At 43.1% G+C, this 21,903-nt stretch overlaps 1 protein-coding gene across 5 annotated transcripts in view; it reads left to right on the top strand.

Moving 5' to 3' along the window:
• The window catches only part of CARMIL1 (capping protein regulator and myosin 1 linker 1), a 323,350-nt gene extending 302,081 nt beyond the window's left edge, over positions 1 to 21,269 (top strand). For 2 of the 5 annotated variants that reach the window (XM_082847981.1, XM_082847982.1), the window contains 5 exons: positions 5,184 to 5,619; positions 9,249 to 9,330; positions 11,075 to 11,278; positions 12,460 to 12,600; positions 21,107 to 21,269. In XM_082847981.1, coding sequence (XP_082704107.1) covers positions 5,184 to 5,619; positions 9,249 to 9,330; positions 11,075 to 11,278; positions 12,460 to 12,600; positions 21,107 to 21,243 — 1,000 coding nt within the window. In that variant the 3' untranslated portion in view covers positions 21,244 to 21,269. Of the gene's footprint in view, positions 1 to 5,183; positions 5,620 to 9,248; positions 9,331 to 11,074; positions 11,279 to 12,459; positions 12,601 to 15,122; positions 15,273 to 21,106 lie in introns of all 5 variants that reach the window. The other 3 variants (XM_082847979.1, XM_082847978.1, XM_082847980.1) reach the window with 3 other exon arrangements.
• Positions 21,270 to 21,903: the final 634 nt, after the last annotated feature.

Raw genomic sequence — 21,903 nt, 5'->3', positions numbered from 1 at the left:
CAGCAACATCACTATCAACTGGGAACTTATTAGAAATGCAAATTCTCAAACCTCTACCCCAGACCTACTGAATCAGAAGCTAGAGGTGGGGCCCAGCAGCCAGTGTTTTAATAAGCCCTCCAGGGTGTACTGAGGCACGCTCAAGTTGAAGGACCATTGTACTCTTCTAAATCAGACCACAGAATGTACCTCCCCAAGGTATTTTTTTTTAGGGCATCATCACATTCACCTGGGTATATCTAGGACAGTGGGCATTGGCAGGCTGAAATTACTTACAGTGGACCCTTGAACAACGCAGGTTTAAACGGCACGGGTCCACTTATTTGTGGACTTTTTTCAACAGTAAATACTACAGGACTGCACAGGCTGTGGTTGGTTGATCTGTGGATGTGGACAAACTCGGATACTGAGGACCTGCTCTAAGTTATATGTGAATTAACCCCCTCGTTGTTCAAGGGTCAGCTGTATTTAAAAATTCCTCACGTTCATAATTTGATGTATCTGGGGGCCTATATCATTGCTAAATGGCAAAGCTTTAACAGACAGTGTCAGAATGACAACAGAATTAGTGAAGAGCCTTCAGAGTTAGCCTCTAGAAAGTTTCCTCTGTATTTTCTTATTAACAACATGGAGTTTCCTTAGAAGACAACTCAATAGTACTTTTATTAAGAGCTTAACTTGAAACACTCCAGCCTTTAAGCATGACTTGTACCAAGTTACTTAATCCCCAACTATATGCAGATCCATCCCCAAGTACACTCTGAATATGGATTTGTGTCTGTGAAGTATTCTTCACCTTGATATATCGAATTCAAGAACGAATTGAACCATCCTGATAAGCTGAGGGGAACAGGCCAGGCACCGGGAAGGAAGAAGCTAGTCCATTCTATAGATTGGTGTGCCTTATCTTGCCTTAGCAGGATGGTGAGGTGGGAATAAGTTAAATTTTTGTGTCCATACCAGTATAACTTACCTAATGTCATAAGCTTTAGGACCGAATCATTTGTCCTCTTTGACACTTGAAGCTTGGCATACTAGGGAAAATTCTATTCTCCTCTCCTTCAAGATCCAATGTAAATGTCATTTATTCAAAATAAATGTTATTTATTCTAGTCAGGGGAAAGCCTTGACTATTCCTCCCCCACCTCCCACCCCCAACCCCTCAAATTAATTGCTCTTTCTCTAGTGCTGAGTCAACCCCACCCCACCCCCCTTTTTTTCGTCCTCTACACATGTGTTAGGGCAACAGACTCCTTCCAGAGTTTGTTTGGTTTTTAATTTTTTTACAGCGTGGGAAATAGATGGACATATTCTCAGCACAAAAGATTCAAGCAATACCAGCATAAACTGAGCCAAACGGGAAAATCCTTCTTGATGACTGGCTTTCAAGTCTTTTCTTCCCAAAGGATGCTGTTCTTCACAAACAATGCCTGGGTCTTACTGTTCATTATAACTTCAGTGTCTGACACAGCCCATAATGTATCATCTGCCCTCAGTCACTATTGGTTTAATGAATGAAGACAGTCTTTGGCCTGTATCTGTATAAACAGATAAAATTGTAGGCTCTCCTCTTCCCAAACTTTGGAAATTGAGTTAGTGGAGAGATCTGTGCGCGTTAGATCTAGATCATCTGTGGTGTCACCGCCAGTGTGATGTCCTCTGCCCTTAAAGCTGCCTCCTTCTTTAATAGGCTGTGAATGAAAGTTGGGCAGACTTTATAAGGTGTAAAACCCACTTTCTACAAAGATACTGCTCTAGGAGGATTCTCTTCATGTCCAATTGCACACATAGAACTACGTACATCAATTTTTGTCAAATAATGATGGAATCTACTAAAAGTTTTGATTTGTTTTATTTTGTTATATAAAACCAGATCATTGTCAGTTTGTTACGTAGAGGTCTAGGCGCAGGTCAGACCATCAAGTTGTATGAAGGAAGTTTGAAAATCAAAGTTGCACACGTGCTCCTCATAGTTTAAAATGTCAGGTGTTCTTCAAGGCTTTTTATTAACAAATAAAGGCGGGGGTGGGGGGGTGGTTTCTTTCCCTATTCCCCAGGGCAATTAATTCCTCTTCCTTTAGCCGTTTACTTTTGATTTTGCTTCCATATTTCTTTTTTGTTGTTGTTGCTATTTCTTATTTTTCAGTTTTAAATAGTAACCGTAACTGGTAGCTTCTTACTATATAGAGGATGATACTTTAGCTCTTATACAGTCTGACCCTTCTGTCCACCAAACGCATGCAGGCAAACACACACACACACACACACACACACACACACACACACACACTTCCTCTTCCTTCCATCTTATTTAGTTATGTCGTAACTGTTGGTTACATCAGTGTTTAATGTTTACTTCATTATAAGTATGTAAATATTCACAGCTAAGTTATACAGTATGGTATGATTACACTTCCTTTCCTATACAACTCTTTTTTTAAAATTTTTATTGGGGTATAGTTGCTCTACAATGTTGTGTACAGCAGAGTGAATCAGCTATATGTATACATATATCCCCTCCTTTTTGGGTTTCCTTCCCATTTAGGTCACCACAGAACACTGAGTAGAGTTCCCTGTGCTAGACATAGGTTCTCATTAGTTATCTATTTTATACATAGTAGTGTGTATATATGTCAATCCCAATCTCCCAATTCATCCCCCCAACCTCCATGGTGTCCATACGTTTGTTCTCTACGTCTGTGTCTCTGTTTCTGCTTTGCAAATAGGTTCATCTGCTATACAACTTTTTGTTTTCCCTGGAGTTAACAATTGTCTCCTTTTGCATTTGCTTAGTTTTCTGTATTCCTATCTCTGACATATCTCCTAAGTCTCCAGTAGAGGTAGAAATTTCCCCAAGTCTTCTCAGTTTCGTCTTCCTGGGCACATCCTTCACTGCTCTCTGATCGCCCCAGGGTGACCTGTAGGCCGCGTCCCCTGCTGTCCTCCTGGGATGTCCCTTCGCTGTCTGCTGGGGGCCTCCCCTCGCTCATTCCTGTGTCTTTCCTGTTTCCTTTGGCCCGGTCGTCTTCTTCCTTATTACTTCACTCTCTTTCTGGTGCAGCACCTCCTCGGTTTGCTTGCTGAGAAAGGAAGCACGGGAAGTGAGTTTCTGAAATGCGTATGTCTTGCATTTCGCTTAATAGTGTGACTAGGTATAGAACTCTAGATTGGAATCCATTTTTCTTTAGAATTTTGAAAACCTGGTCCCAGTATCCTCAAGCTTCTGGTTGCTCTAAAAATCCAGTGTCATTTTGAGTCCTGATCCTTTGTTGTGGCTTGTTCTTTGCTTCCTCTTCCAGGAAGCATTTGGGGTCTTCTTTCTGCTCCTGGTGTGTTGACATTTTATGATGATATCCTCTGTGTGGGTTTTTTGATTTTGTTTTGTTGAAACCCATTTGCTGGCACTAATGAGCCATTTCAATCTGGGAATTTATATTTTTTGGTTCTGGAGTTTTTCGTGAATTATTTCTTCTAAATTTCTTTGCTTTTGGGCTTCCCTGGTGGCGCAGTGGTTGAGAGTCCGCCTGCCGATGCGGGGGACACGGGTTCGTGCCCCGGTCCGGGAAGATCCCACGTGCCGTGGAGCGGCTGGGCCCGTGAGCCATGGCCGCTGAGCCTGCGCGTCCGGAGCCTGTGCTCCGCGGCGGGAGAGGCCACAACAGTGAGAGGCCCGCGCCGCCAAAAAAAAAAAAAAAATATATATATATATATATATATATATATATATATATATATATATATATATAAAAATTTCTTTGCTTTTGCTCTATATTCTTTTTCTTAAACTCCCATTATTGTTTCCTCTATTAATCCACTAGTTTTGTTTTTTTAAAACTGTTTCTCTTCTGTTTCTTCATTCTTTTTCTTAGCCTCCCCCCATCAACTTTCTGTGCGATTTCCTCAGTCTTATCTTCCAACCTTGAGTCTTCCACTTATGCTGTCACATTTTTCTATTATTCTTGTTTCATGGAGTTTATTAACATGTATACCCCCCTGAATACATGGGAGATCCCAAGGGAAACAATAATTCCCTGAAATGGCCCACACTACCACCTTAAATACCATCTTCAGCTAAAGACAGAAGAAAGATGAGGTTGGGGACAGTTTGGGGAGGTTATCCTGAACCAGATAAACAAGGGTAAGGTCGTTATGCAGGTTTAAGTCCCTGCCTTCTCCATTGACACATTTCTAGGGATTTAGTGATTCTATTTTTCCTGGTACTGAAAGGAATACACCCTTACAAATGGAGATTTTCCTTAGAAATGTAAATTTCTCTTACAGAAAGGTAACTACTCTGTTTTCAGAGCTTCTCTTGTGTCTGCTGTTCCTTAAAAATAATCAGCCTCAAATAATCCTGTGCCAAAGAGGCAAACTTCGGGGTGGCACATTCTGCTCCCCTTCCCCTGAAATCCATTTGCTTCAGGGCCTCCCCTACTAATGCTTTCTAGGTCAGCTTTCCCAGATTAAGTCAGTTTTCACTCCTGACTATTGTGGCTTCCGAACTCTTGTTTTTGCCTTTTCTCCCCTCTGGGGCTTATGCCTTCTTCTTCTTTTTTTTTTTCAATCCCTTACTGGGATTCTCCCGGGGACTCAAGGAGCTAAACGGGTATTCATCCTTCCAGCTTTAAGTGAAAGGCAGTGATGATACTTCCCACTCAACCCACATCATTTACACTTTCTCCCCATCCATTTCCTGACAAACCTCTACCAAAGCTTACTGTCCGCTTTTTCATGTTGTTGCCTCTTGCAGTGGTATTACATTTAAGCAGGGATCCGGATCTTGGTTTGAGCACTTAGGGCGGGATTTCAGATGTTATCTAATGACCAGGGAAGGATTTTAGGGGCTTAAGCGGAAATCTGGCCCTTCCAGTGCCCGCCAAATTCAATAAGGCAGTCCGTCGCCCACCTGTGTCTTGGGTGGAGCCACCCTTTCTGGAAGCTCTCTGGAGCATTTAAACATAAACTCCACTCCGCTCTCAGTCCTCCCAGTCACATCAGATTCCCATTGTCGATTTGTGTGGATATGATGATATCCAACATTCCTATTTCCAAAGTCAGCTTTTCTTTAAATGCTCCAGAACGGTTGCCGTATAAGCAGCGATCTCCCTGTTTCTTTTTTGACTGATTCTTGCTGGAGCGTTAATTACAGTGAACCCAACAGGATTTGTTCTTTTGAATCACAGGAGAGGGTCAGCAAGAGGCTCAGAGTCCCATGAGCTTAGTGAAGGAGGAGACGAGAAGAAAAAGCGAGACTTCCGGAGAAGTGGCTTTCTCAACTTAATCAAACCCCGGACCAAACCTGAGCGGTCACCAACGGTCTTGATGACAGAAGAACTCTCCTCTCCAAAGGCAGGAGTCAGAAGTCCAGCTGTGGACACCCCCAGGAAGGACACGAAGCCAGCCGAGCACAACGGCAGTGCTGATCGGGTAGAGGAGATCAAAACACCTGACTCCCTAGAAGAAAGTCAAGGGGAAGACGTGGGGAAGGTGGACCGGAGCGAGAGCAAGGGCAGCCCCCAAGGAGGGCGAAGGTACAGGGTCCAAGTGATGGGCAGCGGGCTGCTGGCAGAGATGAAGGCCAAGCAGGAGATGAAAGCCAAGGCTGCTTGCTCGCTGAAGGTAAGGGAGGAGGGTCTGCTTTGACTTGGTTGCCTTTGTCGTTTTTGTCTCCACTAGGTTTCTATGGGCAAGACAGGTACAGAAAGATAACCTGTGGGTTAAATAAAAATCCGAAAACACGCCTTTTTCCTAAAGAACCCGGAACACAGATCAGAGGGCCTGGTCTTCCCATGTTTTCCCGCTGGCATGAGAGTCACAGTCTCCCGGAGAGCCTCAGCCTGGGAAGGTCAGGCAGTGGCTGAAGGTCCACGGGGCTTGTCTCACCTGCTCAGGTGCTCCTGTACGTGTCATAGAAACATGTGACAGCTGTGCCAGGGACATGCCCCACTCTGGGGAAGACTGTCTGTTGAATCCAAACAGAGACCTGAGGGTGATTGGAGATAGGAAAGCTGACAGAGGCAAATAAAATTATTGAAACCAGATTCTAGTTATATCAAGGGAGATCTGTTTTTCAGTTATTTCAGAATTTATGTCCTTTTCCAAACCTGAAAGTTCCTTGCTAAATTCCAGGTTTAAAAGTCAAAGTATTCTGTTAGAATTAATTGAATACTTGACCATTGAGATATGTTGTCTATTGCTATGAAGAAGCACTTTATCATTTAAAAATTGCTGAGTCCCCCCAAAATCTGACTTAATGCATTACTTGCTTTTGAACTGTTTAAAATATAAGTTGCGTATTTTTTTTTCTCCTTTTACCTCTATTTTTTCCTGCAGCTACTTGAGGATTGTATCCTTATTGTGAGCACAGAGATTAATATGTTTAACCCAGGTTTTGGTTTCTGTGCACTATCCTGAGCTCTTTTATGTTTGTAAAACTGGGTTCTCCAATGAAGGGAAAATTGCACATCGATTTTTATTTGAATCAGAATAAAATAGTTCATCCCAATGAACCCTTGATTTTCAGAAAGTAAATGGTTAACTGTTTATCAGGACATGCAGGGCTGTTTCATATTACTTCTAAACAACTGATTCTTTTTTCATTAAATCCTGCACCCCGCATGATTTTACAGCTGTTCACCGTAGTTCTTCCGCCAGCACCATCGTTATCTCGCAATTTTCTAGTTACACATCCCTCCTCACTCACTCATTAGCCCGCAGAGAAGAGCTGAGGGGCTGAAACTACACTCTGTTAACATGGGAGGCGTGTTGTGGCCTCACTGGTCAGAATTCTGAACACTGTGACCACATCACTGGTGAGTCACACACCCAAGGATATGTTTACATTTTAATCTGTTTCATAGACTTTCCTTACAACAAGGGATGTGCTGTTCTCACTAATGAGCGGTTTATTTTTATCAGTTTCCATCGATGAATAAGCAGCCTTTTGGTAGAAAGATGAGAAGTGTTGGAGGGTTTTTTTCCAGGTGCTTTGGATTTGATAAACTGGCTCCAAGTGACAAAATTCTTAAGGTTTAATTTGTTCAAGACTTATACTAATGATCTTTGAGCACCATCTAGTGTCTATTAAAACAAGAATTAAAATCCTTAGTACTTAAAATTGGAACCAGTCAAGGGTGTTCTATCAGAACTATAAAATAATGAGAACGTGTTTTGAAAATGAGTTTTAGAATATTTTCCCCTAAAATTCCATGACTGTGTTCCCTATAAAGTTAGCAACATAGGCACCAGAAGTGAATATACTATGATAAATATATATATTATATATTTATATAATATATATGTGTGTGAATGTATATAGCCTTCACTTTCATCTGAAGTAATTCTCTTTACACTACTTACTTTTAATATATGTATTTATTAAAAAATACATATACTTTCACAGAAAGAACTGAAGATGAAAGTATGGTGTTTATTATTTATTAACAAAGGAGAGTAACAGGTATTGAAAGCTTAGCGGCCACATCTTTTCTCCTGGGGCCACCTCGTCAGCTGCCTGCACTCAGAGACAATTGACTTCAGGTTATTTCATCCTCATTCCGCACAGGCATTTTGGGGATTTATAACTACCTCAGAAAGCCTGGAAGGAAAAAGTGAAAACAACTCCTAGGATTAGATTTTAAATGTAGGCAAGTGAGGCGCCCAGGGTATAAAATTTAAGGAGGCCCTTACTCTCAGATGCCAACCCTGCACTTGCATGAGCCTAAAAGGCAGTTTCTCCTTAAGCAAGGCGCTCAGGGCACAAATTTAACTTCTCTTCATTCCTGGCCCTGTTTAGATACTCCACTTTATCATTTTTATCTGAGCTTGGATACCCACGCCCCTGCCTTCTAAGAAGCTATAAAAGGCTAGGTCAGGCACTCTGCATCTGAGGACCGGTTTGGCCCAGCCTCTAGACGGCTTGGGGGCTGGAGTAAAGCGCCCCCTGCTGGTTTTGGCTGGCAGTTCATGGCCAGCCCCTGGCCCTGCGGACTTGCGTCAGGACTCAGAGGGCTCCACGTGCTGCCCCTGGCACGGGGCTTCCCTTCCTTGGGGTCACTTTTCCATAATGATGTCAAATAACGTGCCATTCTCGCTGTGGTACTCGTGTACACACTTCCTCTGAGACCTCAGTAACCACCACTAGTGAAAGTGCAACTTCCATAGGCTCGCTGAGAAATTCCTCGGCACTCCTGCCACGCTCCCCCTCCCTCCTGACACAGCTGGCACTCCCGGCGGATGCGCGGCTGTGGCAGATTGTAACGAGGCAGATCTCAACTGTGTTTGAGATCATCTCTCCTGTATCATCGGAAACAATTTAAAGCTCGGAACTGGCAGCAGATATTTGCTTTTTAGGTTTGTCAGAAGCGTGAGTTGAGCAGGAACCGGCAGGCCGAAGCTCGAACTGTCTTAGGAATCTTCATGCCTCCTGGTCCACCCGCCCCGCTTTTTTTGTTATTTAGACGGGAGACAGGTGTGGGTCATCTCTGCCAATAGGGTTCTCGGGTATCACTGAGCAAACGCTAGCCTTTTTTTTTTGTTTTTTCATATCTTTTTTGTGTCTAAATGCCTCACGCTCTTGTGGACTTCCTGCCCCATAAAGCAGAGGCTGATTCCTCCCTCGCCATCTCACCTTCCTTGTCTTTGCCATCATAAACTCTTCCCACCTGCAGATTTAAAAAAAATTAATTCAGACCTATTTATACTTGCCTCTCCGAAACTGTAGACATGTGTCTAGTGCTTCTGCCTCAGTGGCAGGGAAGACCCTGCCCATTTCAGGCCCCTTCCTACCTATTTTGTACACTGAGGTTGGGAAGGTTTCCACTGCTTTTAGATCGTGGAACCCAATCTGGAGAGGGTCCTGGAAACAGTTAGCGTATCAGTGCCCCCATCACGTGGAGCATCAGGGGCTGCAGAGCCCGCCTAGGTGTTCAATCAGAAAAACAAGAGACGGCACCACGCCCACTGGCTCCCTGCGGCCCCGCCCCTCTGTCCATGGGGAGCATCCTGAGGGAACTGGCCGCACCTTGGACCCCAGAGCCCTGATTGTAAACACAGAACAGAGCATGTCTCTGTTTTTTGGTTTTGTCCCAGCAGCAGAGCCTCAGGGAGATGGGGAGGTCGGACGCAGTCAGTGTGATGACAGTAGAGTTAAGGAGCCATTATTTGTTGCCAGTTATTATCTGCTTTGTTCTTTTTCTTACACTTTAAAAAACTGTGCACTTTTGGGGCGGGGCACTTGAATTTTTTAGAAACTTGGAAATGATGCCATCTCCCAGGATTCTTCCAGCCTGGCCTTGAGCAGCACAGAACGGTTGGATGGAGGTGGGGCGGGTAAGTCAGGCCATTGCCGTCACCCCCTTAAGAAAAACACGGTGTGATTCCATGCCTCAAATGTGATTGACAGAAGGCAAATAAAGATGGAGAGCAAGGATGGGCCTCTGTGTTACATGGTCTCAGCTTTCACCTAAAAGACCACAGCCCTTCACCTGCCCGACACCTCCCACCATAGTAGCCTGGCACCTGGGCAGGGCACCTTTCCCTGTTTCCTAAAGGGAAGAGACTTCATTGAGAAGAACTCCTAAACTGTGGGCATTTGTACATTATTCATGCTGGTTACTTCATTTCCTTGTTCTGTTCATCATGGCTGATGAATTAAGTAAATTAATTAATTATGGAAGTATAATTGACCTACAACACTGTTAGTTCCAGGTGCACACCACCGTGATTTGATATTTCTATCACAAAATGATCACCACGATAAGTACCATCTGTCACTGTACAAAGTTATACCAAAATCACTGACTGTATTCCCCATGCTGTACGTTTCATCCCTGTGACGCATTTATTTTGTCCCTGGAAGTTTGGACCTCTTAATCTCCCTCACCTAATTTCACTCATCCCTCTACCCATTTCTTCTCTAGAATCCACCTGCTTGTTTCCTGTATCTAACGAATCTGTTTCTGTTTTACTGATGATTTAAGAATAGGCCGTACATGGTATATGGGAGGAGGCCCTTTAACTGACGTGAGGGGATGCTCTTTTCTTTCAGCTTGAATATTCCTGAATATCCGATTTCCTTTGACCCCCGGACTTTTCAGGTGCAGAAGGAGAGTAAGATACTTGAGATGCACACTGGCGAGTAACTTGTAAATTGTGCAGAAATTACCTCATTTTACTGTTTGACGTTCTTGTGTTTGGCTTTAGCATCTTCGTAAGGTAAGAGTTGGACTAAAACTCATATTCAACTGGCTCTTCTTTGCCTCTTATCTGGATAATTAAGGCAGCAAAAGCTACGGAGGCGGGGCATGAGCTGACACTCCTGGAGTGGTTCTCACTGGACTTGAGGTTCTGGGCATCGGCACAGCGCTCCTCTCCCAGGACCTGCAGCCAGACCCCTAACTGATTGTGCTCCAGAACGGAGGCACCTGCAGTTGGTTAGACCTGTACCTTGTGCCAGATCTAAGGAAGATCTGATGGCTTCACATGGATTGAGGCCTGCTCTCCCCCTATACACTCATATGGACATGTGCCCTATTAACTATGAGGCTCGTCATCTCTGGAATAGTCAGGGGTGATCGGAAGAGCACCACCAAATTCACCACTTTTCTAGCAAGAATTTTCGTCTTCCACCAGTGTGTTCTGATTCTAAAAACATGCTAGAATAGCATGTTCCTGTTCTAAAATATCTTTGATGACAGATACAGAAAAGAAACTAGTGGTTACCAGCGGGGTGATGGGTGGGAGGAGGGGCAAGATAGGGATTGAGAGGTATAGACTGCTAGGCACACGATAAGATACAGGGCTGTAATGCACAGCACTGGGAATACGGCCAATATTTTAGAATACGTTATCTATGGCGTATAATCTATAAAAGTATTGAGTCACTGTGTTGTACACATGAAACTAATATAATATTGTAAGTCAACTATACTTCAATTAAATAAAATATCTGATGAGAAATGACAAGAAACCATTATAGCAGTTTGCACCAGACCTCTACCTTCAAAGGACTGGGTTTTTTCACCTTTGAGTTTTTACAGTAAAGTGCTTTTTGTACTCATTTTCATTTTAAAAGTGCCTAAAGTGCATCCAGAGAACCGCTTCGGTTTGGGAACACCAGAAAAGAACACCAAAGCAGAGCTCAAGGTGGAGGCGGGCTCCAGGTCCCGGAGCCTTTCCAGCAGGCCCACCAGCCCGAAGCCCCTCCTGCAGTCCCCCAAACCCAGCCTGTCGGTGCGGCCCACCATCCCGCAGAAACCGAGAACCGCCTCGCGGCCTGGTAAGGGTTTTGCTGGTCAGGAAGTGACACCACGACCGGGCCTCCACAGCTGGTTTCCAAGGCAGCTGGTGAACGTGGAGGGGGCGTGTGTGCGGGAGGGGCCGTGAGAAACCTGCCACAGTGACAAAGGCTGAAGGGTGCCTTCATTCAGCGCTGAGGTCACCCACTCAGGGACTGTCCTTGCGCTCAGGGCTACGGCTTGGAGGCAGGATGGATAAAACAGCCTCGTGGGGTGCTGACCCCTTCACAGGGCTCAGTGTAGCTTTCTGAAAGCTGTGTCCTGGTGCTCCGACCCTTCAGAAGGCCGCAGTTTAAGGATGAGGGCCACAAATAGGGAACGCATAAGTGGCTGTGTTTTTAATCCCATAGCCTGTGAAATATTTAGGGTTTAGAACAGGGCTTGGCAAACTATGGGGCTGTTTTTGTAAATAACATGTCATGGGCACACAGCCCTACCGTCTGTGTATACCACAGCCCGGCCCACACACACACCAAACTGAGAATTACTTTGCTGGTGATAGAGCAGAGAAAGGAGTGCAATGCAGTTAATCCTTTCAATTAGACTGAAACAGGACGGCCTTTAGAATTAAGAGCCGAGAGTTCTAATCCTACCTATTTTGCCATCTTTTTAGCTTAGCAGGTCATTCAATCTCTCCAGTTACACAGTGCTCACCACAGTCCTTTCTGGTTCTCAAAGTCCATGATTCTAAGTTATTCTTACTGATCTCAGTATGTGTGTGTAGGTACGTGCACCTCCACTCCTGAAAGCGCAAGTATATATTATATACATATGGTGACCACTTTGCTGGATTTGACAACAGGTAAAGGCAATGGGTTATAACTATCACGTATTTTAAGAGAATCAAATAGCCTTTGTGTTTGAGGCAGAGGGAGTATTCAGTTCACTTACAGTCTAATTTTCAAATACCAGCTCACTGAAATTGAAATTCTATATGCAAGATAGATTCACATCTACAGATTTTAACTCTTCGTAAGTTTTCATTATTTTTCTCTCTATTGTTTGTTACTTCGCTGAGCTATGAAGCTAGTTTTGGGCCAGAAAAATTCTCTGCTGCTTTTTAAAAGATTATTAGTCATTTGTTTTTAAAGATTAACCCAGCTTATAGCTTTAGGAATCCAGTTTGTGAGACAGGTTGATTCATGTCTTTGTGTCTCCGTAGAGGACATCCCAGACTCTCCATCCAGCCCGGATTCCCCTAAAGTCGCTCTTCTTCCGCCTGTCCTGAAAAAGGTTCCTTCGGACAAGGAGAGAGATAGCCAGGGCAGCCCACAGCCCAGTCCCAGGACGTTTTCCCGGGAAGGTAAGACATGTTTTCTCTGAGTGAGCTCTCCGCAAGGAGAGTCATTTCAAGCGGAAGGAATTAATCCTGGACTCAACTTATATCCTAGAGTTTGTCGGTCAGCTAGCTCAGCGTCCCTTGGGTTAAGTTTTGGAACCAGTGCAGTACTTTGTTCAGAAGCTTGATTCAACATTGTTGGTGACACTGGGTCTTAAAGGAGGACCATATACAGGGAATAAAAGCGTAACGGAGACACTCAGCCCAAAGATCTTGTAATAATCATCTCTAGATGCTCCTGAACTCCCAGTGTGTTAGAAGTGTACGCACATGGTTTTGTGACGCGTTTGGTTGCTACCTGTAGGTTTCTAGGTCCCACCATGCTCAGAAGAGCTCCCCCTGGTTGTCAGTCACCTTGTCAGTCACCGTTGCTGTGGTTCAGGAGCGGCTCGCACAGGCCTGGGAGACCCTGTGGCTAGTTAGCTCGCTCAGTCGTGCGGTCAGATGAGCCTCATTCTCAGAAGTGTGTCATCTGCGTGGATGCTCTCAGCGCATCATGGCACCAGCGTGTTCCTCCTAATTTGCTGAGGTGGGAGCAGAACAAGGTAGTCCCCGGACTTGAATCTCATCTCCCAGAATCAGATCAGATGTCGGTACCCGTGGAGGCGAGGTGTGCTCGGGGCGTCTTCCGCACCCCACCAGGTCTTTCCCCCACTCCTCCCATTCTGTTCAATGCACAGTTGCCTTTAGGGTTCTGTCCTTCATAAAGTGTAATGTAATTGCCATCTCTAAGCCCCACCTATAAAGAAATTGTAGAGCCATCGTCACCCATGTCCAGATAGCTCTCAGTGTGGTTCGGAGTTGCTTGGTTTTATCTTACTGTTTGATGCTTTAGAATTCTTTGACCGCTCTGACATCTTCCTCCCTTGGGCCATTTTCTTTTATTCATGATGGTCTTGGGTTGAAGTTAATAGAAAGTGTCTGTGAGTAGTCGAATGAAGAATAACACAGCCTGCTCTCTCATCTCCGTTCTGCAGATTTCCTTGGTGGGTGCAAGCTTCACTCACCTGTTGGCTGTACATTTAAAAAGGTGGGGTTTTTGACCAAAGCTGACAGACCACTTCTGTCAGAGAAACTAAAGCCACGAACAGTGGCTGACACGTATTGTCATTTCACACGGGGTAATCAATAAATACAGGGCTTGCTGTTACAGCCGCGGCCTTTGGAAGTCTTGGTGTAGGAAGTCGCGGTGTAGGAAGAGGACACTTTGGTGGTGCCAGGTCAGAGGGACTGGAGCCAGCGAGTGTCCCTGATAGGACCACTCACACCACATTTGCCCTTCTTCCTGCCACTGCTGACTTTGCATCTTTACTTATAAGGAAGCTGTGAAAATGCCTGAGAGAATTCTGTTGGAGAGAAACAGGGAGGCATGGAGGGGTGATAGGGGTAAGTAGGAATGCTCACCTCATCAAAAAGCCATTGGAACTATGGAAGGATTAAAAAGAAAGGGGGAGAAGGTTGAACAAGAAATAATTGCTTAACATTTTTGAAAAATGATGTTTTCTAAGACGCCTGGCTATATGATCAGACAAGGCCTGGAGTCACCCCCCAGCCTCATGAGTAACAGCACGTACCATGGAGCCTCTGGTTAACGGAGCGGGTGAAATACTGGATGCTGCTCGTGTGCCCGTTGCCCCCTGCTTTGAAAAATCCAGGTGTTCTTTCCCCAGGAACTTAGGAATGAATGAGTTGCTTCTCAAACATTTCATAGCCTCAGGGATAGATGTTTGATTCCCTTCCTCACTCCCCCCAGCAGCAAATACTGTGGATGGTTCGCGACCCCATCTTTCCAGCTGAAGACTGTAGAGCCGGGGAGACCATTGCTTTCCCCTCTGGCATCCACGATAAGTTAGTCACCGAGATCATTCTGATGGTGTCGCTTGATACTGAAATTGGACTGAAAATCTAGGTGAGGTCTGAGCACGGTCTGTAAATGTCTGAGGTGGTAATATTTTGACTTCAGTTTATTTTTCAGCTTGTCCACTAAGCTGGCCCAGGAAGGAGAGCCCTTGTGAGCCCTCTCTTTTTCTTTAGAAAAATGTTCCCGCTGTGCTCATTCCTATTTTCTTGTACATTATTCATGCCGGTTGCTTCATTTCCTTGTTCTGTGCCTCCCTTTGGACTAGCGTGCCCAACTCATTTCTGAAACAGGTAAATGGCTGTGATTCTTCCGGATTATTCCATAGTGAATGTGACTTTCGTTAATCCATCTTAGGATCGAAATGGTAATGCGGGGGCCTTTTTATTAGTATCTTTTGGGGGCAGACTCAGCGCTCACCTCATTTTGCACGACATTTCCATAATGTTGGCTGTTGAATTCTGTAGATGATGGTATATCTGTTCAGGACCAACACTGGAGGTTCCTTGAATCTTAAGTGGGGTGGGTAAGCTGATATTTAACTTTTATAGATTAATATTTTTTAATATTAATGTCAACATGATGTTATTTGCTACTACAAAGGGTAAAATGAATCCCTTTTCCTCAGTAGTGCAAAGAGGAGATTATTACAAAAGGCATTCAGATCATGACAGTGGCAAGCCTTCCAGTAGAGGGAAAAGACCTTCAAAACTGTACTCCACCATTGCAGAAGAGGAAGTGAATGCAATTGGGCACAGGAGGTCACAGCCAACAAATGGTTAGAGTCTTCAATTATCATCCCTCACTGTCCCAAAGCTTATGAACTGGCACTAACAAAAACAAACTTTAATTGAGTAACTTCTATCCTGGGACTGGGTCAGGGATTATTCAGAAACTGTTTTTTTTTTTTTTCTAAATGGCAACGGGATGGTCCTTCCATTGGGGGCAAAAAGTATTGAGTTAAAAATCTAACTTTAGAAATTCTTATGAGGAGGATCAAGTTACTCTGGAGTATGGTGACTTGTCCTTTCAAATTTCTGTGATCGTGGAGGTTTATTTTTATATTCAGGGCCATGTCTCCTATTCTCTCCCTTTCTCTCTTTACTCTTCTCTTAGATTTCAACTGGGATGGGGTCAGAAATCCTTAGAGTAGCACGGTTTACCCTTTAGAGAATGTTGGTCTAACACCTTACCTTACACTCTTTTAGGGAAGGATGCACGTGATCTTTTAGCAGACATTTTATGACCCTTTAGTAAGAAAGGAAAAGTACCAATTAACTTTTCAACCTCTAGGAACAATTTATACTATTTCACAGCAGTTACTCAATAACTTCTCTCTGCCGTTTGACACTGTAGTAAATTCTGTAAAGTTATTTTCAGGTGAGGACAGTCCCAGGAGAGAAAAAGGAGACAGATTTTAAATCAGCTTTCGTCTCCAGTGGGAAATTTCAGAACAAGCACTGCTGATTCAGAGAGGAAATGGCTTTTCTATGACTATTCATCATCTCCCTGGTTAATAACTTTTTATAAATATGACTTGAAAAGTCTTTTAAAGGAAATTTTAGTATGATAAAAGAAAAAGAATATAAAATTCTGGTATGTGAAATTTCCTTAAGGGACTTTTTCCCTTAGAAGAAGGCTTTTATTTCTTTCTGTAAAACTTCATCAGAGGTTAACATATGAGTGTCTTGGCTCCAAGGATAACGTGCCCACAGCCACGCAGTCTAGCCATAACCCCACATCCCTCAAGAGGGAAGTGCACTGGAAGTGACCTTATAATAGGGATAATTTCCCTTTATTTTGAAAGGCTAAACCATTCTCAAACTTTAGCACTCGATTATTGATGATAAACCTCTCCCACCTTAGAGCTTAGTAGCCCAGTGAGTTATGATTTCTCAAGTAGGAACTATTGTCTTTGAGGACTTTCCTCGACACATTTAAACACAAAAACAACAAAGAAAACATCTACCAGCCCCCCCCCCCCCCCCCCACGAGCAACAGCATTTGGAATCAGCCTTCTTGGCCAGTACTGTTGGATGAGCCATGTACTCTGACTTGCCTGGTGGCCCGGCGCACACTAGCCACATGACAGGGTGGAGTTAAGGACATGCCCACCACATAAAGCGAAGTCCGTAGTCTGTAGATACGCATGGACCATTCTGTCTGGGCCGAGTAGCACTTGCCCTAGAGGAAACCAACCAGCTTGGTCCTTCACTTTTAAAGTACTTCCTTCGTGGTAGGTGTGTTCGTAGACACACGATTACGGTAACTCTTTTCCCTGCAAGAGATTTTCTAAGAAAATCTGTTGTCTTCAAGTCACAGAAAAATTACATAAATGAACACCTAAGACACTTATCTTCTGGAGAGAATTAATTCTTAGAGTATATGAAATCAGAAGCTCTGTCTCTATATAGTGCCTCTTTTGATAAGGACACCCAAGGTTACATAGATGTTTCTAGCTTTTGGAAATTTACATTTGAACTATTGCATCAGTTGACTCATATCGCTTGTTAGTAACAAAGCACCCTTGATACAAAGTAATGTTCCTTCTTCAAGAGGCCACTAGAGCACTTTATACAACACACAGACGAGGAGCCCGCCTGCCAGTACCACACGGATCAGCCAGCGAGGCTCTGAGTTAAACTAAGATGAAGCCAGAGATAAGCCAGATCCTAGACAGGCGAGAACTTCTGTGTCTCTCTGATTTTTTCATGACCTCTTTGTGATGGGCTGCATCGAATTTTGATGGAATTCAATAGGACCATCTTGATTTGCTTTGCTGCCTTGATTTCTTGAACTATGGACAGGAAACCAAAAATGAAATTTTTACGGGAGCTTCAATTAAAGTAATTTTATGTATAATATTTTAATCCTGTTTTGTTAGTGCCGATTCCCAGCACTTGTCTTCACCCCTGAGAACTGCGTAGCAGTCTTTCTGCATAGTTTCCTGGTTAACAAATAGCGTTCAGCAGAGCAATTCTGTTAAACCACAGTGTGTACTTTTCTTTAAGAACAGCTTTGTTTATGCTAAAATAGCTTTCTTATTTTCCTAAATCATGTATGCGTGAAACAGAGGCTATTGTTCTCAAAGCATGCTACCTATTTTTATCATGATTATTATGTTTTAATTGTGTGGCTATTTTAATATTGATGTGACAGGTAAAATGCTTACTTTCTTTTCCTGGAAGTACTTGTAACTGCATCAAGTGATATGCATTTCATATCATTTCCTCGCTACGTTTACTCATAAGCTGTGATGTTTTCATTAGAGTATGTCCTATTTTCTTGAAGAAAATAGTTGGTTTTGGCTTTGTATGCATTGTAATGTATTCTGTTTGTACAGGCCATCTTATTGTGAGATTCCTTTTATATATCACTTGCTTCTTCCATAATTCAGCCTGTAGCCGACAAATACTATTGTCTGTAAGCCAGTGCTCTGTTCCCCATTTTTCACCAGATCTGGGTTCTACTACCCCTACGTGAATTCTTCAAAAGAAATTTAATGGTTGGTTGGCACTTTGGGCCCTTGCCAGAAAGTATTAAGAAACCAGGGCCGACTACTGAGTATTATTTTAAGGTCATCATAATGTTTTCTCCTGGGAAATATGGAGGTCAGTGGAGCTTAAAATGAAGAAAAGCTCAAATTTTTATATGAATCTCTAATTCTGAATTTATATGCACATTTCAGAAGCTTTAAAATTAGCATATATATGTATTTGCATATATATATATATATATATATATATATATATATATATATATACGCAAAATCAGATCATCTTCAAGAATGACAGATTTCACATTTGTGCCTCTCTAGGCCAGTTATCGCCACTGTAGACAGGATATGAATATACATGGAGTGTCTGTTGAATACATTGCCTGTTTACTTACTCAGGTATCTTTTATAATTTTAATGGTACCTGGAACGGTAATAAATATGTGTATAGACACATATATAGAGATGCTCCAGCACTTTACAGTATAAAAGAAATTAGGTTGTTTTACTGCACTTCTTTAATGTAAGAATTCACACATTAAAGCAGGCTGCCTAAGAGTCTAAATTCAGAAATATTGAACCTACTTCAATATAATTGTAATTAACATCCTAATCACATGCTGCCTAAAGGCTGGAAAACAAGCCTGACAAAGAACATTCCCCCTACAAAGTTGTTTGCACTAGTGATCTGGACGAATACTGTGTGCTCTGGCTTCCAAACTCAGTTAGTTGTGCAACTAGTTCCTTGATCTCACCATGCCTCAGTTTTCCTATCCAGGAAAGGTGCCTAGCTATGATACAAAGAAAATGTCAGCCTGGTACTAGACTCACTGTCACATTCCCAATTGGTAGAGTTAAATCAATGACAGTGAATATGTTTAGAATAAATTTTTAGATAATGGTACCACCCTAGTGAACTGCTTTGACAGTCCCCCAGAAAGAGCATGTCATTATTCCTCTCAGTGACTATGTCGGACAAATTAAAATGTTTGCTTTCATGACTGGTACCAACTCAGAAACCAGCCTGTTAACTTGCCCCCCGCCCACCCCCCCCCATCCCTGGAGGACTCAAATACTAGTGTCACTTGGATGGAGGCTGAAGGACAATCTTACTTTTCGCAGGGAAGATTCCTGTGTTGGATTTCTCTCAGTTTCGCTTAGCCCTGGTCCAGGGTTCTCGGTTTTTATCTGTGACAGAAACATATTTGATTGCGTGAATTTCTCCATTTTTAGAGAGTAGTCTGATGTCATATCATGTAACATCAATTAGACCTGGGATTTCGAGAAAGCCTAAAATATTGGGAAGGATGAAAAGTCTTAATCTAAGAATAAAAGGTAATATGTTTGCTCTGAAGACAAATGAGCAATGCATCACCATACTTATTTCTTCCTTAGAGCTTGTAGTGTTGGAAATTTTTGAGTAAATTTCCTAGCAGTTCTCACTAGTAATGCTCTACTTTGAGGTTAGATTATTTATTGCACAGTATTTCAAGATGAAAATATTATAAATTTTCTCTATTAACTCCTGTTCATAATACACACACAAGTTGAGAACTTAAATACTTTGAGTCTTATTGAATACTATCAAATTGGCTTTGTGATAAAGGGCAAACTATTTATAGAAAATTATTTACTTTTCCAAAACCTGGCTTGTTAACAACTTTCAAAGGACCAAACAAACACATTTAAATTTTTTACCCAGTGCAAGCTAAAAAATAAAAATCAATATATATCATTTTTTCATTGCTTTTCCCCTCCATCTGAGAATTTGCTCAAAGCTGTTGGGTAAAAAGAAGTCAAAAAATTTTTTTTAATTACTTACTTGTATGGTGAGATTTGAAAGTTTATCCTTTTCAGAATTGAGTAATTTCAATTTAATGTAATTAACGAAACTTAAATTTTTATTGTCTAGAGGTCAGAATCTGGCCCTGACAGCAGGAGTGGCAGGAGAAGTACTTTATTATGTTTGCATTTTGACTATTAGGTTTCATGAGCTTTCACTTCCTGAAACACCATTCTTTAGCAGAGTAAACATTTAATTATCCAAGATGAGTTTTTTAGCATAACGCCAACATCGAAATGATTAGAAGAATCAAATGAATCCTCTTGCTTTTCCAGGACTATGTTCCTGGTTGGAGCATTTATACTTCTGCGTAGTGAGGCAGCTGTACTCTTTCAAGCCACACAAAGTGCATGGGTTTGGTATTTTTAGCTTAAGTGGTGTCTCTACAATAGACTTGGTGAGTAATATTTAATAACCCTTAACAGTCATGCTGGAGTGTGGCATCTGAACCTTTCCCAAGGTATAGTAGCAGTGAAGCTATGATCTAGTTGGAAAGAACATGGGCTTTGGAGAAAGATTTGGGTTAAATCCCGATTCCAAGTTTTATGGAACCTACCCCGTAGCTGTGAACAACAGAGCGCCTGGCAGGACACATCACAAAGGCTCAGTCCGGTGCTTGTTCTCTCACTGCTTTGTAGAGACACAGCAGATCCTTCATATTTATATGTGATCAAAACAGGCAACAAAAATGGCAGTTCTTTTACCTGGAGGCTGGTTCCTAGAGGATTGAATATAGGCAGTATTAATTCATCTCTACAAGACTATTCATTTCCTAGCGAGTGAAACTGAAGTTTCCTAAGACACAGAAAACCCTGACAAGGATTACTAGGGCCTCTGCTTATATCCCGTCCCTGAAGCAGGGATGGCCAACCCTGAATGGTCCACCTCAGGGCTCTGCTTCCTGTGCTGCATGAGGGGGCAGCTGTGACTGAGGAGCTCACCTGGGGCACAGTGGCTTCAGTGCTCCTCCTTCCTGGCCTCTCCCTTCGCTCCCACGCACACCCTCACCTCCTGGGGTCCTTGCCCTCAGATGGTCAGCCACATCTATGAGAGGCTCACCCTCTCATAGACTGGGGTTTTTCTGTTTTGTTTTGTTGGTTTGTTTTTAATTTCTGTCTAGAGTCTTGAAATGTACTTGGCAAGTTGCTTTTGCGCAAGTTCATCCCGAACCCTCCCACTCTGCAGGGCCCCTGCATCTCACCCCATTACTGCTCAGGCCACTGGCATCTGCTTGTTCATCCACTATAATGACTTCCTTTCCTTTCTGTTTCAGTGTCCAGGAGAAGCTGGGGCCAGCAGGCCCAGGAGTGTCAAGAACAAAAGCAGTGGTCCTCCAGTAAAGATGGCCAGCAAGGCAGCAAATCCAGTGACTCTGGGGAAGAAGCAGAAAAAGAGTTTATTTTTGTGTAACGGTCACCCACGTAGAAGTCTTACCATGCGGGGTGCGTCTGCTGGCCATCAGAGAGGAGCCAAGGGCAACACCTCTTCCTACTTCCTAAGCATCTTCTCGTGGTGCTTTTCCCTTTGTCCTTCCCCACCCCACCCCCCCTCCCCAAAACTGAAACAGATCCATCTCTCGGTAATCAAAGCACATGTCTGATCTTCTCCCAACCCTTAGCATTTGATTTCTATGCATTCCTTCATATGCCTTCAGTGAATGCCAGCAATTATCCCATGGGCCCTACTTGAATTTCTCTGAGGCAGCTACAGTTTGCCCTGTAAGATGAGTTTGGGGAGGTAAACAAAGTAACTGGACACAAACTCACAAGTAACACCATCCAGCTGACCCTGGGGTACTGCTGCACGTACCTGTGTCAAATCTGCACTTGACTTGATAGAGCAATTTATTCCTGACGTATGCAATTGCACACTGTAATTATATTAACAGAGCACACTAATAATTTGTATAAATTATATATATTAGATCTTGGGTATGGTTTTTGCATTCTCCCGTGGGGAACTTCTTCCTTCCCGATGTGGAATTGTACATTTTAACTTGGTCTGGTGACCTCTGTGACACCATCAACAATCGAGTTAAGAACCGAGTGAAAGGCCCGTGGCTGATTCTAC

This window comes from Leucopleurus acutus, assembly GCF_964270905.1.
Source record: "Leucopleurus acutus genome assembly, chromosome: 10".
Taxonomy (NCBI): domain Eukaryota; kingdom Metazoa; phylum Chordata; class Mammalia; order Artiodactyla; family Delphinidae; genus Leucopleurus; species Leucopleurus acutus.
The sequence above is the reverse complement of the archived record's forward strand: the minus strand, read 5'-3'. Positions and strand labels throughout refer to the sequence as shown.